General features: G+C 35.8%; 1 protein-coding gene across 1 annotated transcript in view; it reads right to left on the reverse strand.

Moving 5' to 3' along the window:
• Positions 1-4740: 4740 nt before the first annotated feature.
• LOC106058715 (mucin-2-like) overlaps positions 4741-20534 on the reverse strand; it is a 46006-nt gene continuing 30212 nt past the window's right edge. Inside the window, exons 5-8 of the mRNA XM_056013796.1 lie at positions 15085-15149; positions 8099-8263; positions 5757-5893; positions 4741-5011 (exon numbers count right to left, since the gene is read on the reverse strand). Of these exons, the coding sequence (XP_055869771.1) occupies positions 4883-5011; positions 5757-5893; positions 8099-8263; positions 15085-15149 (496 nt within the window). The 3' untranslated portion in view covers positions 4741-4882. The remainder of the gene's footprint in view (positions 5012-5756; positions 5894-8098; positions 8264-15084; positions 15150-20534) is intronic.

The following is a 20534-nucleotide window of genomic DNA, read 5'->3' on the forward strand; positions in this document are numbered from 1 at the left end:
TGATATTTGTATTCCCGCCAACCTGGCAAGCATGTGTTATGTTCAAACTCTCCGATCTGCTTGCAGAAATCATTAGAATCAATAAAGACTGTTCGATAAGTTGTCAGCATATATTTGAGGTTCATGACCAGGTCAAGGCCGAGAGCAACTACGTCTCTTAACTGTGACAACAACATGAAGGACTGGGAAAATGTTCACGCTCTGTTTCTAATTGGTCCACAGAATCAATGCAGGTCGTGTGAACAAAACTTTTTTTTTTTTTTTTTTTTTTTTCAAAACTTTTTCAATCAAAGGTTTTTCAAATAAAGTTTTTTTAAATGTTTATTTTTTAATTTCAAGAACTTTCCCTATAAGTAGAATGTGTTTAGGAAAGACAACTCCGTCAACTTGAATACGTCAAGAAAGTCGACTTTAAAAGAAAAAATTATGTAGCTCTTGATAAAACGTCAACATAATTAAATACTAATTTTAGCTTTTCTAGAGCGCTACTTTCATGCTTATAACATACTCAGAGCGTTATGGTCCTATCTCATTTGTGGACCAGTTGAGGGGGGGGGGGTATCTGGGAGAAGGTTTTCCGTGCTGCCTTTAGGCGTTCTGTAAACACAACACTGCTCGAGTCGGGTCTAGAGCCTCGAGCACCCTTCACAGGTAGCAAGCCAAGGTCAAGCGTATTTAGCCTCTCGACCACGCTTAATTAAGTGGAACAGAAAGAAAAATCCTTTTTAAGAAAATAAAAATGTATAAAAACAATTTTACTCGATTAAAGTTTACTCTTTACTCTCTCCAGAAGGTTTTGTTGTTTCTAGTGTTAGGGCACGATGAGGAATTAGTTATCACATAGAAAGGGAAAGTTTTGACTTAGAGACAATGACGCGACTTGTAAAAACAAGAATAGGATTTTAGGGAAAAATAACGAAATGTAGACAGAATACTTTGGACGGCTTTAGAGAGAGGCAGCTTTAATGGGCGTAGAGATTTAGCTTGACGACATTCGACGGTTCACTTTGTTATCATTAAACTTAGTGTGCCCTGCTCTTCACATTCACTTGCACCTATCCCTTGGTCTGTCATTTGTCTTTTCATGATGTTCTTTCTGAAAATATTGAAACCTGCCTTTTTACCTGCCTGGGTGGACCACTTTGGGGGCCGATTTTGAGTTTGTGTTTGTACACAAACTGTCTTTGTAACCTTGTTTTTTTTATTGAAAAGACTGTGAGTTTACTTAAATTGTAAATAAATTGTATATATATTTACCTGGGACTTTTCTAAGTCGTACATTGGTGTAATTATATAAATTCTATACCTCGAGGTTTTACCTCATAACCTAGGAAATATAAGTATGGACCACTACGTCACTGGAGAAACGTGCCAGCAAACCTCAGGCACTGTTGGGTTGACCTTAATCACTGAATTCTAGCTTATACTATGTCCCATGGGAACTCGTTATCAACCAAAAGTCATACGGGGATGTTAGTGACCACATATCTCATTGAATCTTTTCAGCTACACGTGCTACTCGGTAACATTAATTCATCACATGTGTTATGCAACATGGGGCGCTCTTTAGAAGTACCCCCATCTATATCTTCTCTACCAGACCTTCTGTAAATACTGCTTAAAACAACACATCTAATACCAGAACTTGACAACAAGAATTTTAAGTAACAAAAACATCAACAGCCAATACAATACCATTGGCTACATTAATTTCAAATGCTTTCTTGCACTTAACAAAACTGCCTAACTAAACACTACAAGTCTCTCTTTCTACTCTTGGACTCGTACAGCTACATTTTCAAGGACTCATTTTGTACCGCACAGTCCTTACTGCTTTGCTGTCCTGGACTCAACTGTCCCTTTCTTACACACTGTCTCTCGTCCGTGAAGGTTTTCCATCAAATGACCGGTATCTGGAAATTTAGGCACCGGATAATTAGGCACCGGATATTTAGGCACCGGATATTTAGGCACCCGGAAATTTAGGCACCCGGATATTTAGGCACCCGGAAATTTAGGCACCCGGATAATTAGGCACCCGGAAATTTAGGCACCGGATAATTAGGCACTTTTTGACAAGGCGGAAAATTAGGCACCGGATAATTAGGCACTCTTTAATTAGCGACCTTAATTTTGAAAGTAGTTTTAAAATGTTAACGTATATGTTATCCTTAGGCTATGGGCTATTGGTGACGTTATCAAAAAAATAGCAACTATAACGATTCTAACTGAATTTTCATGATATAAAAGAAAAACTGACAAAACGAGGAAAAAAATGACAATCATGAGAATGTGTGGAAAAAATGACTGCGGATTAATAGTCATTATAAAATATAGACCTCACAGGATTCAGGGAAGGGGAGGTAGAGTTGATTCTCTTCTCATTGCTTCCTGACCTTAGCCCTTCCCCCTCTACGCACTCCCACTAAAGGAGAGGATTTGTGGATGGTAGATGTTGAACTAGGTCGTGAAAATGACGCAATGAGTCTCAAGGCTACACACTGGAGTACAGGGCAGGGTACAGCATTGAACATAACTGCTAAAATGGAAGTCTGGATGGAGAAAATTGTCTTCTTATAGTGGGAATGGAAATGAGCAGGGTGGATTTGCACGCGTTACTTATAGGAATTAAATATGTTGATAAACTAAAGTAGTATATATATTTTATAATAGCATTAATATCTATTATCAAAACTCCTTCTTTTATATTGTTAATGGGTGACCCCTTTAGGAAGATCTATTGTGGGAGTGTATAGGTGTGTTACGTCCTTCAAATGTGGTCATTAACTTTTATTGAATTAATATGTATATTTATGTAATATAATATTTATATAAATAGCTATGGATATCGCAAAACGGCTAGAAATTACGATAAAATATAATGTTTTGAAAATTTAAAAAAAAGTTTATGGAGAAGACAGATGAGTTAAAAATTTAAATATCATTTTTTTTTTTTTGGAATATTGGTCTCTTATTAATTCTTATTCTGCTTATAAAAGATTGTTGATGTTCCAATTTAACCCCGCCTTCTCTATCATAAACCAAATATATTTACTACAATTGTCGAGAAGGTATGATTCCTCCATTCCTTTTGTGTTCAGTAGGCCTACCTTATACAATTAATTTTTTCTTCAGAATGAAAAAAAAAAAACGACAAAAAAGGTTTCATACACACATTATTAAACACACATACACACACATATTAAAAAAAAACAAAAAAAAAAACACTCGTTTCCCTAACTTTCAAAACTGCCAATCAAATTTAACTATCTTCATTTCCCTTATATATATTATTATTTTTATTACTGTTCTTATTATTATGATGGTTTTAACAGAAATATGTCTACCAAAGTTTTTGGAAGGCCTCTAAAATATAATCCCCAGACTTCCATTTGAACACCTTTGTGTTTCCATACCCTTTAGTCCAGTGTGTAGCCTTCAGATTCACTACGTTACTTTTACGACTAAGTTTACATCTACCTGCGAGAAATCCTGTCATTTAAGTGAGAGTGTGTGCGCCCCCCCCCCCCGCCCCGCCCATCCCATTTTAAGAGTACGACCCCTCCTTTTTCCACAAGCAGAGGGCGATTGCGATTATATTTATCACCAACACTCCCCGACATAATAAAAATATTTTATAATACTTTTTAATCTAAGTATTTACATTAGTAACTAAATATTTACACAATTTGCATAATCATCAATTTAAAAAAAACTCACGTCAACCGTAGGGGTTGGTGATGGACGGAAGCAATGAGCGGAGAATCATCTCTACCTCCCCTCCCCTGAATGCTGTGATGTCTATATTATATAATGACTAAGGAGTCATTTGTTTCCACACATTCTCATGATTGTCATTTTCCCCATTTTGTCAGCTTTTCTTTAGTGAGAATCGTTATGGTTGCAATTTTTTTGATAACGTCACCGATAGCCCATAGCCTAAGGATAACATATACGTTAACATTTTAAAACTACTTTCAAAATTAAGGTCGCTAATTAAAGAGTGCCTAATTATCCGGTGCCTAATTTTCCGCCTTGTCACAAAGTGCCTAATTATCCGGTGCCTAAATTTCCGGGTGCCTAATTATCCGGGTGCCTAAATTTCCGGGTGCCTAAATATCCGGGTGCCTAAATTTCCGGGTGCCTAAATATCCGGTGCCTAAATATCCGTAAATACGCGGTGCCTAAATATCCGGTGCCTAAATTTCCTAAATTCCAAATGACCATAACACGGGTCATATTTGTGTGTACTAGCAGTACTGTCCCTTGTCCATGGACAACCGTTGACCTGAGTTCACATGTTAGCTGGTTGTACCGTTAATACTATTGCGCCGCCGATAGGGTTACAACAAGATGTACCATGGAGGATAGAAAACTTGAGCGAGAAACCTGTAGGACTTAGATAATATAAGGACTCGTATAGCGCAGCTTGAAATAGTTCATTTTCGTTCTTCCTTAACATTCAAATCTATTATTTGTGCTACTCCCGCAACATAGTGAGTGGGATAAAGTTTTGTAATGGACCTCATTCACCAATCGTAAACGAACAACATTTAGTCACGTGATAATATTGATAAAACAACGGGAAAAAAATGTCACGTGATAGCCATTGTGTATTAAAATTTAATCGTAGTTTGTATAGAAGAGAGAGACGTGGCTAAATGTTGTTTGTTTACGATTTGTGAATGAGGTCCATTGAGCTAGGTAAAAACATCCACAAAGATACAAAGAACACAATGATTCTTATTAAATGAAACTCATTTTATTTGTGTTTTGATTCCATGGCGTCAAAAGATAATCCTAAAGATACCTAATCCTAATCAAAATGACAAATATGTCTGAACCAAAGAAAAACTCAAGTCGATTCTTACAGAAGCTGTTCTCAACGAGGATATGGAATGACTTTGACTTCAGGAGTAGCATTACATCCAGTTTGAAGGGCAGCCACACCCATTAAAATCCACTCGCCATTACTTGGAGCCTTGCAGTAGACTGGGGCTCCACTGTCACCCTGATTAGACGAAAAGTTTATATAATGTGACAACAAAATTAATCCCAGATCATAAAAGTGAAAGCGACAGAAGTAGCACTCCTTAGCGTACTTTCTGTAAATGCTGCAATGTGGTGATAATGCTTTCGAGTGATGAGGTCAACTCAGGGTGTCGACATCTTAACTGTTGCTTTGATCTACACATCTGTGTGGATTTTTGTTTAGTTTTATTTGAAGAGTTAGAATAGAGATAGCAGCACATACAAGTACTTCATCCAATTATATTAACAATGTCAAACTCGTGGGATGATTTTTGTACAACAGAGTGAGCAGAAGTTTAAATCATGTTCTACAAATGGAAGAATTCAGACATTCTTAAACATTTCCTGAATGAATTAAACACTGTGTGTTGCACTCTCAAAGATGAAAAAGAAATCAGGACTTGATTAAGTCTCAAAAACCAAGCTCCAAGAATCAAATATTTCTGTTCATTGGGGCAGGTCATAAGAGGGAAATTGTGAGAACTTTGAATGTCCTCATCAACGACACAGATCTAAGACTCATTTATTAATCCCTTATTGGACATTTGTTGTGATTACCAACTAACATTACTGTTTACGTTCTAGTTAGTCAAATATTCAGATAAGAAATATGAGAATAACTTTTTGATTATATTGAAGAAAGCTTACCAAGTCACTTCAAAGCACTAACCACTTACCATTCATATTTTGGAACGAACTAAATGGATAAATTACAAACTACTCACCGAACAGATGAGATTTTTGCCACTCTTAGTTTTGAAACACATTGTTGTATTGGCGCCAAAAAGATTTGGTATTGCTGTACATCCTAGGGGGGAGTATGCTAAAGCTGTCTCAAACAATCCTTTCGTACTTAATGTAGCTGTAGAAGATTGATCATTCGATTTCATCAAAGTATACATGCAAAAACATTGAGTCCAGAAAAACTGATTTATTAAATAAGAAAATAATAATGAGAATTAATGTAAGCAATACTATGGTTTTCCTTCTTTGAGTGTTATATGAAGCTCTGCTATGTCATGTTGTGAAATGTTATGTTATTTAAATGTATGCTATGCTAGCAAGGTTGTCATTGCTGGAAGTGTAAGCAATCCACTACCTATAAAATACTTACTAACAGCATATGCGTTTCAAATAGCCTCTTACAACTAGTCCAACTTCTGCTTGGATTTTCTTATAAAACTTACAAGAGAAAGAGTGAAATGCTGACCACTGGCGCCTAAAAACCAGTTTGCTTCATGCTGATGGGTCACGTGAACCCTGATAATGCAACCCCTCCTGAAAGAAAGATAAGGAATGCAAACCTCCCCCATTGTGATATCAGGGTCCTCGAAATGGCAGGGTACAAAAGCACCGAAGCAGGACGTTTTGGCGCCGCCGTTTTGGCGCGAAGGTCGTTTTGGCGCGCGCCGTTTTGGCGACGGGACGTTTTGCCGCGAGATACATTATGTACGTTTATTGTATTATTTCTTTTAAAAGAATTATTCATATCTATGTTTTGCATGAGTGTTTGTGTTAAGACATATTTTCCACATACTATTAAATGTGTGTTTGTTTTTCACATCATTTTCTTTAATAAACATTTTGGCTTATGTATGTGTGTTTATTAATAGGCACACTTTTATTTTCAAAAAAGTTTTTTAAGATATTACTTTAAAATTAAATACAAAATGAAACGATGATAGACTAAAAATTGATGCAATTATTTGTTTACATTAACATTGGTTTATTTAATGACTATGGTATCTCCAGCTATACATACCAAACACTTGCTAATAATAAGTAAAAATATAATACATGTACCATGTTTCTCAAAAGACTTTAAATTAAGTATACATAGACACCATGGTTATTTGCCTAAGTCGCTGGAATTCAAGGGTTCATTAGAAAAAAAGCTACGTGCTTATTAAATTATCGTCAAATGATATCTCGCGCCAAAACGTCCCGTCGCCACAACGGCTCTCGCCAAAACGTCCCGTCGCCAAAACGGCGGGGCCAAAACGGCGTCACCAAAACGGCGTCGCCAAAACGTCACGTACCGCAAAAGCACAACACAGCCTATTTCACTTGCATTTCATTTAGACGAATAATGGTAAACTCTCTCTCCTTCCCTATATGCTATTTCACGATGGTCTGCATGGCAGACTGCTCCAAACTATGATGTAAAACCATCAAGAGTATTTTTGGAGTTGTTGAATGTGATCTATGAATGAAAGGGCCTGGCTCCAGACTATGAGGACTTCCCCGAGCACAGTTCACACATAACTGCAGAGAACTTCTTTTGGAGAGCTCTGTGGATGTCAGAGAATGGGCCAGTGGCTAACCCCACAATGTCCTATAAATATTAGTCACAACTAGACCAAGTTTTTTTTGTTGTTGTTTTACTTCAGCATAGGAGCAACATACGTGACCTACAACTTCTTCGAAATGCGGGATTATACTAAAAGCCTAAGGAAGCCCCAAGCCTACACTTTAAAGTCAGGGAAATAAAAGAGAAATCTAGAATCTTCCAAGTAAGAATAGGACACACAAACCTTTCAAATCTTCAAATTAAGATTAGGACACATAAACCTTTCAAATCTTCAAATTAAGATTAGGACACACAAACCTTTCAAATCTTCAAAGTAATATTAGGACACGCAAAACTTTCAAATATTCCAAGTATGAATAGGACACACAAACCTTTCAATCTTCTCCCAAACACAATGAGCCCCACACAAGCAAAACACTGGAGACACCTCGCCTACCCTTACACAACTGTCAGTCATACCCTCTATGAATGTCCCAATTTATTTCCCCTTAGTTTTCCATATTCCCTATTACCACAACAAGTCAGCATAACCAACACGCAGGCAGAATAGCTGAACCAAAACAGCACGCTATTTGGCACATACTGCTCAAGAGTTTAGCTTACAGCTCAGCAGCTAAAAAGCTGTCTAGAAGATGAAGATAAAGAAAACAATGTAACACAGATTTGCTATACAGTTTAAATGTAACTAATGTCTATCATACAATGTTGTAGGAATGTAACTCTAGCCTAGTATGCTGTTATATGAATGTAAATTACCGGCATCCGAAGCTCCCCAGCTGACAATCTTACAATCATTGAAGTCCACTTTCCCAGACATTGTGACATCGTTGTAAGCACATGCTGTAGTCTGACATGTTCCCAGACTACTTAGAAGATTGATGTAGCGGTCATTAATGGTAATGTAGGCTACGCCATTTGGTCCTATATTTCAAACAAAAAAATCACAAGTAAAGTATAAAAAATACATTTTAAAAACTTGAGCTTGTAATGAGTGACATTGAATCTAGTATTTGAAATCCACCACAAGTCATTTGTACTAGATCTAGACTAACAAGAATACATTTGTGCGATGTCAACTATTTGTATTGATTGTTTGAACACAGAGATCGACAACCTTTGGAGTCGGAAGAGCCAAAAATTACAATTTACAAAATTAAAAAGTTTTTAAAGAGCCACACATTTTTTTCTTGCCAACAATAAATAGTACTCGCACAAATAAAAATACATTTTGATTTAAAATAAAACGAATCAATTTATTTCATAAGACAAAATATCTATTTATTTATAAATAAGTTGTGTTTTTCACAACAAATTAATATATATATATATTATGGTATAATAAGATAATTACTTATTATGTAAGTAAGAAATTAAAACAATTAAACATTTACATACAACACTATACAACTTCATTTACTCAATGAAAAGATGAAAGCGTTGAAGATTAGTCCATACATAATACTATGGGCTAATGAATTTTTGACTCAGAGATCGCAGAGGGTTAGGGTAAACAATGTTATATCTATTGAACGCATAGTTAACACAGGGGCGCCCCAGGGGGCTGTGACATCGCCATTGTGGTTCATTTTGTACACCAATGACTTTCAATCCGATAGTTCTTGTTGCTCCTTCACAAAATTCGCTGATGCTGCTGCTCTTCTTGCCCTGCTCTCAGAGAGCTCAGACGTAAATGAGTATTTCAAAGAAATAGAACAAATTGAAAAATATTGTAAAGATAATTTTTTATTATTAAATGTAAAAAAAAACAAAGAAATGATAATCGATTTTCGTAGGGACAAGAAGGAAAATGATATTGTTGCTGTAGCTGGAGAGACTATTGAAATTGTGCAAACCTTTAAATACCTTGGTACTATCCTAGACAATAAACTAAATTTTACTGCAAATACTGATTATATCAGCAAAAAAGGGCAGCAAAGATTACGATTACTAAGAAAACTGTCCTCGTTTAATGTTAGCGAAAAGGCCTTGGCTATGTTTTATCACGCTCACATCTGCAATATTTTAAGTTTCAATATCACTGCCTGGTATGGCAATCTGAGCATTAAAAGTAAAAATAAACTTCATAGAATCCTAAATGCTGCTGGCAAAATCATTGGCAAAAAACAAACCCCATTTGGGCAGTTGTTTGAGACAAACATCTATAAAAAAGCCTACAAGATCCTCGAAATAAAGAATCACCCTTTGTGTCAGGATTCTGTGATTTTACCATCACAAAAGAGATACAAAGACACCGATAGCAAAAATAAACAGACACAAACACTCTTTTGTTCCCGTGGCAATCAAATAATTAAATAAGAACAATCTGGTATAAACTTTGTCACATGTAAATTATGAGTGAGTCTGGTGTGAATGTACATTTTGGTTTCTTATAGTTATAATGTTTTTTGTTTGGTGTAATGCACAAATTGTAAGACAAATTTCCTTACGGATAATAAAGATTATTATTATTATTATTATTATTATTATTATTATTCAATAACAAACAATTGAGTAAACAAATTTGACGATGGTTTTGCATGGTTTTAAAAAGTCGAGACTTTAGAAAGTTTTGATAAATTTCGCTCATAACTTGTTTTTTATTTTCAAACACGACTCTAAATTGTCATTTGTTAGTTGGCTTCTTACTTTAGTTTTAATTATATTCATGCAAGAGAACGCTTTCTTGCACAAATATGTCCATCTGAAGATAGTCAGCTTTCCAAATGCAGACTTCTTCACCTCCCTGTAGCAATCTGGAAGATGATTCCGTTTGCATGAGGGACGATCGGGACAAAGAAATGAGACACAGAATACTGGTCCATGTGCGGCATTAGGACTGTCCTTGTACGGGACAAGGAAATGAGACACAGAATACTGGTCCATGTGCGGCATTAGGTTTGTCCTTGTATGGGACAAAGAAATGAAAGACAGAATACTGGTCCATGTACGGCATTAGGTCTGTCCTTGTACGGGACAAGGAAATGAGACACAGAATACTGGTCCATGTGCGGCATTAGGTCTGTCCTTGTACGGGACAAGGAAATGAGACACAGAATACTGGTCCATGTGCGGCATTAGGTCTGTCCTTGTATGGGACAAAGAAATGAGAGACAGAATACTGGTCCATGTGCGGCATTAGGTCTGTCCTTGTACGGGACGAGAGACAGAATACTGGTCCATGTGCGGCATTAGGTCTGTCCTTGTATGGGACAAAGAAATGAGAGACAGAATACTGGTCCATGTGCGGCATTAGGTCTGTCCTTGTATGGGACAAAGAAATGAGAGACAGAATACTGGTCCATGTGCGGCATTAGGTCTGTCCTTGTACTGGACAAAGAAATGAGACACAGAATATTGGTCCATGTGCGTCATTAGGTCTGTCCTTGTATGGGACAAGGCGAACATAAAACTCACTGTTTCCAGTCACAGAAAGTCTTATTTGGAAGTGAAAAAGGTGAGATTTTTATTGGTGATTTCCCTTTTTTAAATTTTAGATATAATATATTTAAATATTTGTAGATACTTGTTAGTCCCAAAGTAAAATTTCCTTTTCACACCTTGATATTAATAGGGAAGATAATGTTCAAATCATCTGTATGTGTGGCCCACAGTTAATGAGGGTGTCATGTGGCCAGCACAACGACCAACTACCTTTATTGTTTTCTCCAACCTATGTTAAGTAACTATTAGGTCTTCCGTGCTCTAAGGGAGTAATTCTCAGCATGGTTCGTTACTAATGGGGGTTTCTGATTCGGAAGACTCGCGGCATTTCTTTAAAAAGCTTTCCATTTTGTTGCGTTACGTACATACATCTCTGCAGCTCCAACTCTTCCAACTTTCAAGTCTGTAAATTTCCCTTTCCACAAAGTTTTACTTTTTAAATCAATCAAGTGCATGTCTAAAGATCCCGTGTCAATTCCTAATGAATCAATGTGGATTTCGTTACTATTTGTGTTGAGAGGACATACTCGGAATGCTTTTTGTCGTTTTTGAATTGCTAAACTCTGTCAACAATTTCATCTTTAATTGTATCCAAAACATAGCTGGGTTTCCTTTTCCTAACAGTTGTAGATTCAGATCATTTAATTTCGCTGTTATATACGCCATAGTGAAAATTTTTTGCACTCAATTGTTCTCTAATTCAGGGAGATTAATGTCTTTTTTATTTAGGAATGTATTTATGTCATTCAAGCAAAAAGCGAAATGTTTCAACACCTTACTCTGGAAAGCCCTCGCACTTTATTGGGAAGAAGGAGGTCGATATTGAGTCTCCATTTCGTTTATAAATTTTTGAAACTGACGATGGTAGAGTGCTTTTGGCAAGATGCTGTTAATAATCTTGATTACCAAATTGTTGACCTCAACTATTTAGGCCGGAAATATTTGGGCACAAAGCACTTCTGGGTGCATTATGCAGTGAAACGTCAGAAGTTCAAGGTTTCTTTTGCTACGAGGAATCGTTGTTGCCCTTTTATTTTTTCAGTCATACTTCTGGCTCCCTCAGATGCTATTGAAAAGATTTTATTTAAATCGATCTTATTGTCTTCAAGATATTTTTTGCAAGGAATTCGCTCTATCTTCCCCTCTAGTTTGCCACGAGAGCGGTAGCAATCCTAGAAGTTCTTCTTTTGGACCATGGGAAGACATATATTTGACAAAAAGGGCAACTTATGACTCATTTATAACAAGTGATAAGATAAAAAAACCTGAATATCTTTCACCAGCAAATATGTTACAATTCAAGACACAGGAGAGGGCTGAGCTGAAAAGCGAGTACAACTGACCGAGAGATAGAATCGGTACCAAATCCTCGTTAATCGATTCAGAACGATTTTATCTTTAAATCTTTTTGTTTCCATAAAATAAATCATATTGCGTATGGAACTAAAGAGCCGCAGCTTAACATCCAAAGAGCCGGATGTAGCTCGCGAGTCGCAGGTTGCCGACCCCTGGTCAGGGGGGGGGGGTAACTGAGAGAAGGTTTCCGTGATGCTTTTTGTCTACAGCTATTTAAAACAAGTTACTCTGTAGTCGGACTGGTTCTCTAATGGATGGGTTTGTAGAGGGCCAATCGCTCATGGGTATAATATGAAACTTTCCTTATTAAATTTTGTTTAATTCTTTCTCTCCTAATCGACGATACCATCGTTGAGTTTGACCTCATTAAATTAAATTAATGTTTAATTTTTAGCGGCCCCCGAAAGGGGAAAAGACGCTATTAGTTTTGTGAGAAATGTCTGTCCGTCTGTCCGTCTGTCCGTCCGGCCCGTTTAGATCTCGTAAACTAGAAAAGATATTGAAAATCCGACATCACAATATTTTAGACCATTCAAAGTTCTGATGCAACGGCTACTTTTTTTTTCTGAAAGCGAAAAAATCTAATTTTTAAAATCAGTTATGCAAGCAGTTTTTTAAAGAGAAAAAGCTAATTAGTATGCCTTATAAGTTAGACCTAAGTTAAAACGAAAAGTAATCTTGTAAACGTCATTTTTCATTTGTTGCGGAAATTTCGGCATATCTTGCACAAGATATTGATCCTTCATTCATAAGAGATTGATCCTTTTCAAAACAATTACATCTATTATAAGACTTCAGTTAGGCCAGGAGAGGCGCGGTAGCTGAGCGGTAAAGCGCTTGGCTTCCGAACCGGGGGCCCCGGGTTCGAATCCTGGTGAAGACTGGGATTTTCAACTTTGGAATCCTTAGGCGCTTTTAGTTGGGGAAAAGTAAAGGCGGTTGGTCGTTGTGCTGGCTACATGACACCCTCGTTAACCGTAAGCCACAAAAACAGATGAACTTTACATCATCTGCCCTATAGACCACAAGGTTTGAAAGGGGAACTAGTTAGGACAGGTTCACATCTAACTTTGCATTCACTTGCACCTATCCTTTGATCTGCTGTACCGTTGGGGCACAAGATCTGTCAACCTTCTTTCTCCATTCTTATCTCTCATTTGTCTTTGATATAATTTCATTTGGATGTTCTTTCTGAAAATATTGAAGCCTGCCTGGGTGGACCACTTCGGGGGCCGATTTTGAGTTTGTGTTTCCACACAAACTGTCTTTGTAATCTTGTTAAAACTTGGCTTTGAATTATATAAAAAGAGCTTGCATTTTCCTTTAATTCTATACCAAATACAACATTTTTTGATAACAATAACAATGCTATTGAAGCCCAATCCAAACAGGGGTAGTGAAATAGTAATAAGCAAATGAAGAATTCCTTCAAAACGTGGAAAAATAATTACGGAGAGAAAGAGTTAAACGTATATACTTACTAAAAACATTCTTTCTCTTTTTAAAACAAAAGTAAACACTTTCTTCTAAATCTAAGTAGCTTGTATAATAGAAAACACTTAATTCAGTAGCACAAGGGACCTAATTCAACTTATACCACCACATCTGTAAAACATATATTTCTTTCCCTTGTTCCATACCAAGCTCAATGATTATTACATACAAACAGTAAATTAGCTAAATGGCTACTTTTTCTAAACAAGTAGTTAATTAATATATTTTTTAAAAATTGATTCTTGTTTTGTCAGATACTAGAGATACTTGTGCACAATTTCAACTAGAACCTGTGGGAGAAATAACGTGTGCAAATTTTGTTTCCAGACAGACAGAATGAGTTGATATAGAAGCTTTTACAAAGTAGCCGTTACACCAGAACTTTGTAAAATCTAAACAAAAAAATCAAGGTATAGGATTTTCATAATCTTTTGTAGTCTCCGCTATATAAAAGGATTGGCCGACAGACGAACGGGCAGACAAAATACACACAACTAATAGCGGCTTTTCCTCTTTGGAAGGCTATTAATAAAATGGTTCATCGACTCTAAACCAGATTTCCCTAACCTCTCCCTTAATCTGTTGAACACCACACATGATGTGTCCACCGTCCTGCTCCATTTCTCTCTACGTTTTGGTCTTGAATCAGAGCCGCCTATTCTTTGAATCAGAGCCGCCTATTCTTTGATGTTGTCTTCACTTTGTCTGCCTCTTTTTTTTTCTGAAGAAAGGCCTTAGAACCTTGTTCTATGGCCATAAAGTTTTAGTTTGCATTTCTTGGACAGTGGTCAACAGGTCATCATTGAGCCCAATTGCCATTATGATCCTGTTTCGAATCTCACTTGGGATGCAGTCTTTGCAGTCTAAGCATCTCCATTCCATTGCTAGGATCCACTTCTCTAACCAAGATAACAGAGTATGTATATGTTGCGAAAGATTTAGAAGACGAAATGTTCTTGTACATGACATAGTTAGTTCCCCTCAGTCAGTGATAAAACTAAACTTTTACAATTTCAGATTAAAATAAAATATGGTTAGACTTGATTAAGTTTACGAAAGTTTTCACATTTCTTCTTCATCAGAACTTTGAATGAAGTAGAGATTTTAGTTCTGAATCTACTTCATTGTTATATAGATTTAGCTTGGGGACATTGGCAATGTTCTCCTTACATTGTGTGACTCAAGTACTCGACCACTGACTAAATAATTAGACGAGAAAAACTAAACTTTCTACAAAACTGTTAAAACTAATAAAAAGAAATATTTAGAAATGTGACAATTAGGACTGGAGTAAGCATCTTTAAAAAATTGAAATTAATAAAATTTTCATTCAAATTTCAAATCACTTTTTAAAAGCCTATATGAGAAACTTATTTACTTATTCATTAACAGGGCTCAAAAGGAGACATATGTAGAGATGCTATAAACCTATTTTAATTGAATGGACTTACCGTCAGTTAGGTTGAAAATAGGTTCAACGACGGGATAGTTCTGATTGCCGATTGAGATTTCAACGCTAAAACAAAACAAAACAAGTAGAATATAAAAAAATATGTTTTGTAAGGTACAATAAATAATTGTTTGAAGTATCAACTTGATCCGATAATACGTGTGGGAGAAACAGCGTTCACAATTACCTAAGGGAGCAAAACCCTACAAATTTAGCCATATCTGTGAATACTAATGATTAATTTCCCTAGTTGGTATCAAACAAAATAATTAAGTACCAGTAATTAATTCACTAATTTTTTTTTTATTGATTCGTGTCTTGTCTATACCAATGAATATTGCGCAAAGTTTCAACTTCATCCGAGGATGGATGTTTGAAAAATAACGTGTACAAACGTTTGACCAGACAAAAAGACAGAATGAGTTAATGTATAATAAACATTTCTTACTCTTGACATTTGCAAAAAATAATTGTAAAAGCTTAATCTGTACTAATATATCTGTACTAATATATCTGTACTAATATATCTGTATATTTTACTGGCTACATTTATACTAACCTCCTATATAGTTAAAAGGATATTATAATTGTAGTTGAAAAGACTTCATTTATACCTATATGCATACATGCATAAGATGTCTTATAGATTTAATCAATGTCAAAGATATATAAAGTCGCTAGCTAATTGGTATAAGTTCAAGTTTAAAATCGAATAGAGATAATTGATCTAAATCTTTTGTTGTTTCTTAACAACATAAACTAAAGGCTTGTTTTCGAGTGCGAAGGTTATATATCTAATAAATAAAGCTGGGTGAAAGGAGGTGTGGGGGGGTTGATTTCAAAGGAAGACAAATGAAATGTAACATTACTGTTGGAAACGTTTCCAATGTATAAAAATTCTATTTAATCAATCTGTATTATTATAAGCGAAATGGGTTTTGATTGATTGATTCAATGACTGACATTTCAATCACTAATTGTCCCACTTGCTAGGACAAAGAATTTGCGATATTTTAATAAACTTTTTAGTGTGCCTAGGACATTTAAACATCTTTCACGATCGACACCGCAGTAGTTCAATTTACCCAAGTCGAGTCTTCTGTCGCAATTTCAACCTATTATATTTTTGTAAGACAAAATAACGAAGAAACATGACCATTTCTTCTGTATTTAAATTCTTTTTTTGTGCGTACATTTTTCCTTGGTGCGGAACTTTTTTGTAGATATTGTAAAACAAGCAACATATATAAAAATCCTTTTTTTCAAAAAAAAAAAAAAAAGGGTAGAATACACCATTAAAACTATATCTATCGATAATAATGTACAAGTTATTTCCTTTATACAATATCAAAGAAAATATAATTAATTACCAATAATGAATTGACTAATTGGGTATTTTTTTTTACATGATTTCATGTTTTGTTTTTTAAAGGGGGACTAAACCAAACAAATTTTGACGTAAATGTGAATACTGAAGGATTTGTTTCCCGTCTTGGTCTCAAACAAAAAAAAACTTAAAAAAAAAACAAAGCTTATATCTAAGTGTATCAATTAGTTTGGATCAGTCATGTAATTACACTTGTAATAGATCTACACTAACAATAATAAATCTATTTATATTCATTTACCAAATTATTTTTGTTTAGTGCTATTTCATGCTTTTAGCTTTTTCAATATACTAAGATCCTATCACTTGTCAGGACCAGTTGGTAAGGGGAGAAACAACGGAGTATTTGGGTGATCGCTTTTTAAATGCATTTTTAAAAAAAGGTAACGATCTGAATTCGAACTTGCCTTCTCAGGCTTCTCAAGCCAACACGGTAATCACTCTTTTGATACACCATATAAATTTCTGACACACGTGTTACGCCAAATAAATTTCTGATGCACTTGTTACACCATATAAATTTCTGACAAATGTGTACATCATCTAAATTTCTGACACACTTGTTACACCATATAATTTTTAAAAATATATTTTTATATCGTTTTTCGAACTATTTAATTTAAACTATTCGATCTACATAAAAGTTTAGACGGAATTTAAAACCTGTTTTTAAGATGACTTTCAACACTCGATTAAAAAATAGTTGGCGTTTAAGAGCACCAGAGAGCCTTTGAAATATTTCGATATAAAGTCGAAGAATACTTATGTTGTATGTAGGACTATTTTCTAAGGCGTAGGGTGTGGGTTGGGTGCATGGGCGTAGCCAGGATGTTTTTTCGAGGGGTGGGGGGGTGGATTTTTTTCTCCCCCCCCCCCGCGAAAAAAAATGTATATGTATTGATGTGTGTGTGTGTGTTTGTGTACATAATCTTTATTACATTCTGACCCTTCATTCTTTCGGAAGACGTTTATTGTGCCATAGAATAGGTTCTTCCATGAGTTAGTGGAAAAATTGTAGATTCCCAGCCTTATTAGCAATGGTGTCTGGGGGAGTGCTAGGAGCTCCCCCAGCGCGGGGCTAAGCCCCGCCGCCAAGCACTATTTCTGATATTGAAAGCCAACAAAATGCATATTCTGAGGTATCTACAGTGCATTTTCCTTCTATTAAAAAGTTCTATTTCAAAAACCTAATGTGCTATTCTTACCGACTTAGATCCTCCCGCGCCGTTCGGCGCATTTGCCGTCAAGCTGTTTCCATAAAAATCTGTCACTGGTAATGTCTAAAGCTTCTTCCCACCTGCCATGAGGACCACCATGAATAAGTGGCGTCAATTTGTTCTAGGATATCATTGCAACTCTTCTTATACGTAATTCATTTTGTCAGAGAACATGTCCCGCAAACCTCATGCGTCGCTCTCTCACAATCTTATTAAGGGGTCGACTCCCAGTTCGGCATATGATTTTCTTGATTTAGACCCGATTTCTATAACTGACTCCTAAAATCTGTCTTAGCCATCTTTGTTGAACCACATTTAGGGTTTTTCAATTTTGGCAGATGACTATTCACTGCAGTTTATTAATGAAGCCCTGCCGCTGGTAAAAATGTGTAACATCTCTTGAATACGCTCTTGGAATTAAGTGACTAGTTTGCTTTAGATTTTATATCGAAAAGAGAAGTTTTATCGTCAAAATTATCTGTTGGGGGTTTTCCACAACAAAATGCTCTGTAGGGGGATCTTTAACTCAAAACCATCTTGAGGGGTTTTAAACTTAAAAAAAAAAGCCATCTGTAGAAGATTGGATTGGCTACGCTCAAATAATTTTAGTGTGTAATTAGCTTTTTTTTATATTGAAGAGGTATTTTTAGCATCAAATCCCGCTGAATGGGGGTTTTAACTCAAAACCCCTTTTGCCTTTTGGCAACGCTCATAGCATGTTGAGTGCGTTTTGAATGCGTAATTTGCTTTTTTTCTTACACTAAAGATGTATTTTTTAGCCTCAAACCCCCCTAGCGAGGGGTTTAAACTCAAAATCCCTTTAGCTACGCTAATAGATTTTAGAGTGAGTAATTCGCTTTTATTGATATTAAAGAGGTACTTTTTAGCTTCAAACTCCACTGGAGGGGAGTTTAAACTCAAAACCCCTTTGACTACACTCATAACATTTTGAGTGTATAATTTGCTTTGTTTATATTATTATATTAAAGAGGTATTTTTTACCTTCAAACCCCGCTGAAGTGGGATTTAAACTAAAAACTGAGTCAAAACCCATTTAGCTACGCTCATAACATTTTGAGTCCGTAATTAACTTTTTTTTTATGTTTAAGAGAGGGTTTATCGTAAATTTTAGAGGGGGTTTTAAAATCAAAATCTTCCTTAACTGTGCGCTTGGAATTAAGGGATTTTCGTTTGCATTTTTTTGTGTTTTGTTTTATAGAAGAGGGGGAGTTAACTGCAAAAACCCCAGGTAGGGGGTTTAAAACTCAGAACCCATGGTAGGGGGGTTTAAACTCAAAATCCCTGGTACGGGTTCTTAAACTCGAACCCCTCTGGTAGGGGTTTTAAACTCGAACCCCTTGGTAGGGGTTTTTAAACTCGAACCCGCCTGGTAGGGGGATTTAAACTCTAAACCCCCTGGTAGGGGGTTTTAAACTCAAAACCCCTTTGGTTGTGCTGGGGCAAGTGATGGCTTAGTATTAAAATCTCACCTAAAATAAACAAAATCAAAGCAAAAAATCAAGGGGGATTTCATTTCGGGGCGGGGGGGGGGTGAAATCCACCCCCCCCCGGCTACGCCCATGGTTGGGTGGATGTAATTGGTAATCAAATTCTCTGGCAAACACTATGTACTTGGGAGGAGTAGCGTTGAAAAGTGAGCCGTGCCAATAAGACGGGTGGGGGGGGGGAAGGGATGTGTTCAACAGGCTAGAAGTGAGTGTGTTGAGGACGATTTATAGGGGGCCATTCTATCTAAGCTGAACATATACTAGCCGGGTTCAAGCATCCAAACGTCCTTTGTTTTTACTTTGTTGAATAACAAAATATTTTCAGCTGAGTTTGGGCGATTTTTTTTCAGCTGCCACTGCAAAGAATTGTACAGTAATAGACCGCTACAGAAACTTAGACGACACTAGTATGAGGAATCCATTACATTTTTTTTCTAAGTGTTTTTTAGCGGCCCCCGAAAGGGGAATAGCCGCTATTAGTTTTATGTGGTCTTTCTGCCTGGCGGTCCGTCCGACCGTTTTATCTCAGAAACTAGAAGAGAAAATGAAAATCGGACATCATGATATTTTAGATCATTCAAAGTTCTGATGCAACGGCTACTTTTTTATTTTCAGAAAGAGAATCATTTAATTTTAAAAAATTATCTATGCAAACAGATTTTTCAAAATAATACTCCAATTTTAAATGAAAAACTTTTTTTAAAAGGTCACAGACTTCTTCACTAATAATTCGGACATCATTCACAGATTTGGGCATTGGTACAAAAATTTGCATCTAAGGTCTCAATGGAAAAAATAGCAATTGATCATTATGAAATATATTTTCCATTTATAAACTAAGTCAAGAATGAAATGTTGATTCAAATCTTGTTTGTTTTTTTTAAAAGAATTTTGATACGAACTTTGCTTTAGTTGTAAGTTTAAAAAAAAAGGAAATAATTTTATAGCGCGCAGTTTTATACACTTGACAACGATCTAAATTAGACTAAATAGAGACCAGATGTAGATCTAGATTTAGATTTAAATTTATTAATAATTTGAACCAAATTTACATCTATAATAGCTATCTTCTGACAGCTTAGGGGGTACAGATTTATTAATTAAGTACGGTAGTATCACATCAAGAAGTGGATCGGACAAGAACAGCAAATGTACTTAATTAAACTAGGTCTAATAGTCCTGATCATATTGGTCTAGTACTTTCAAGATTAAATGTGTAAAGTAAGACATAAAAATTCTAGTCTATATCTACATATCTTGGTTTACACGTTTAATCTATATACATTTTTATGAGAACAATATTTCTAAAGAAAATAAATATTTGTTTAGTTTAATAAAC

Source organism: Biomphalaria glabrata, chromosome 16 (assembly GCF_947242115.1).
Source record: "Biomphalaria glabrata chromosome 16, xgBioGlab47.1, whole genome shotgun sequence".
In the NCBI taxonomy this organism is placed as follows: Eukaryota; Metazoa; Mollusca; class Gastropoda; family Planorbidae; genus Biomphalaria; species Biomphalaria glabrata.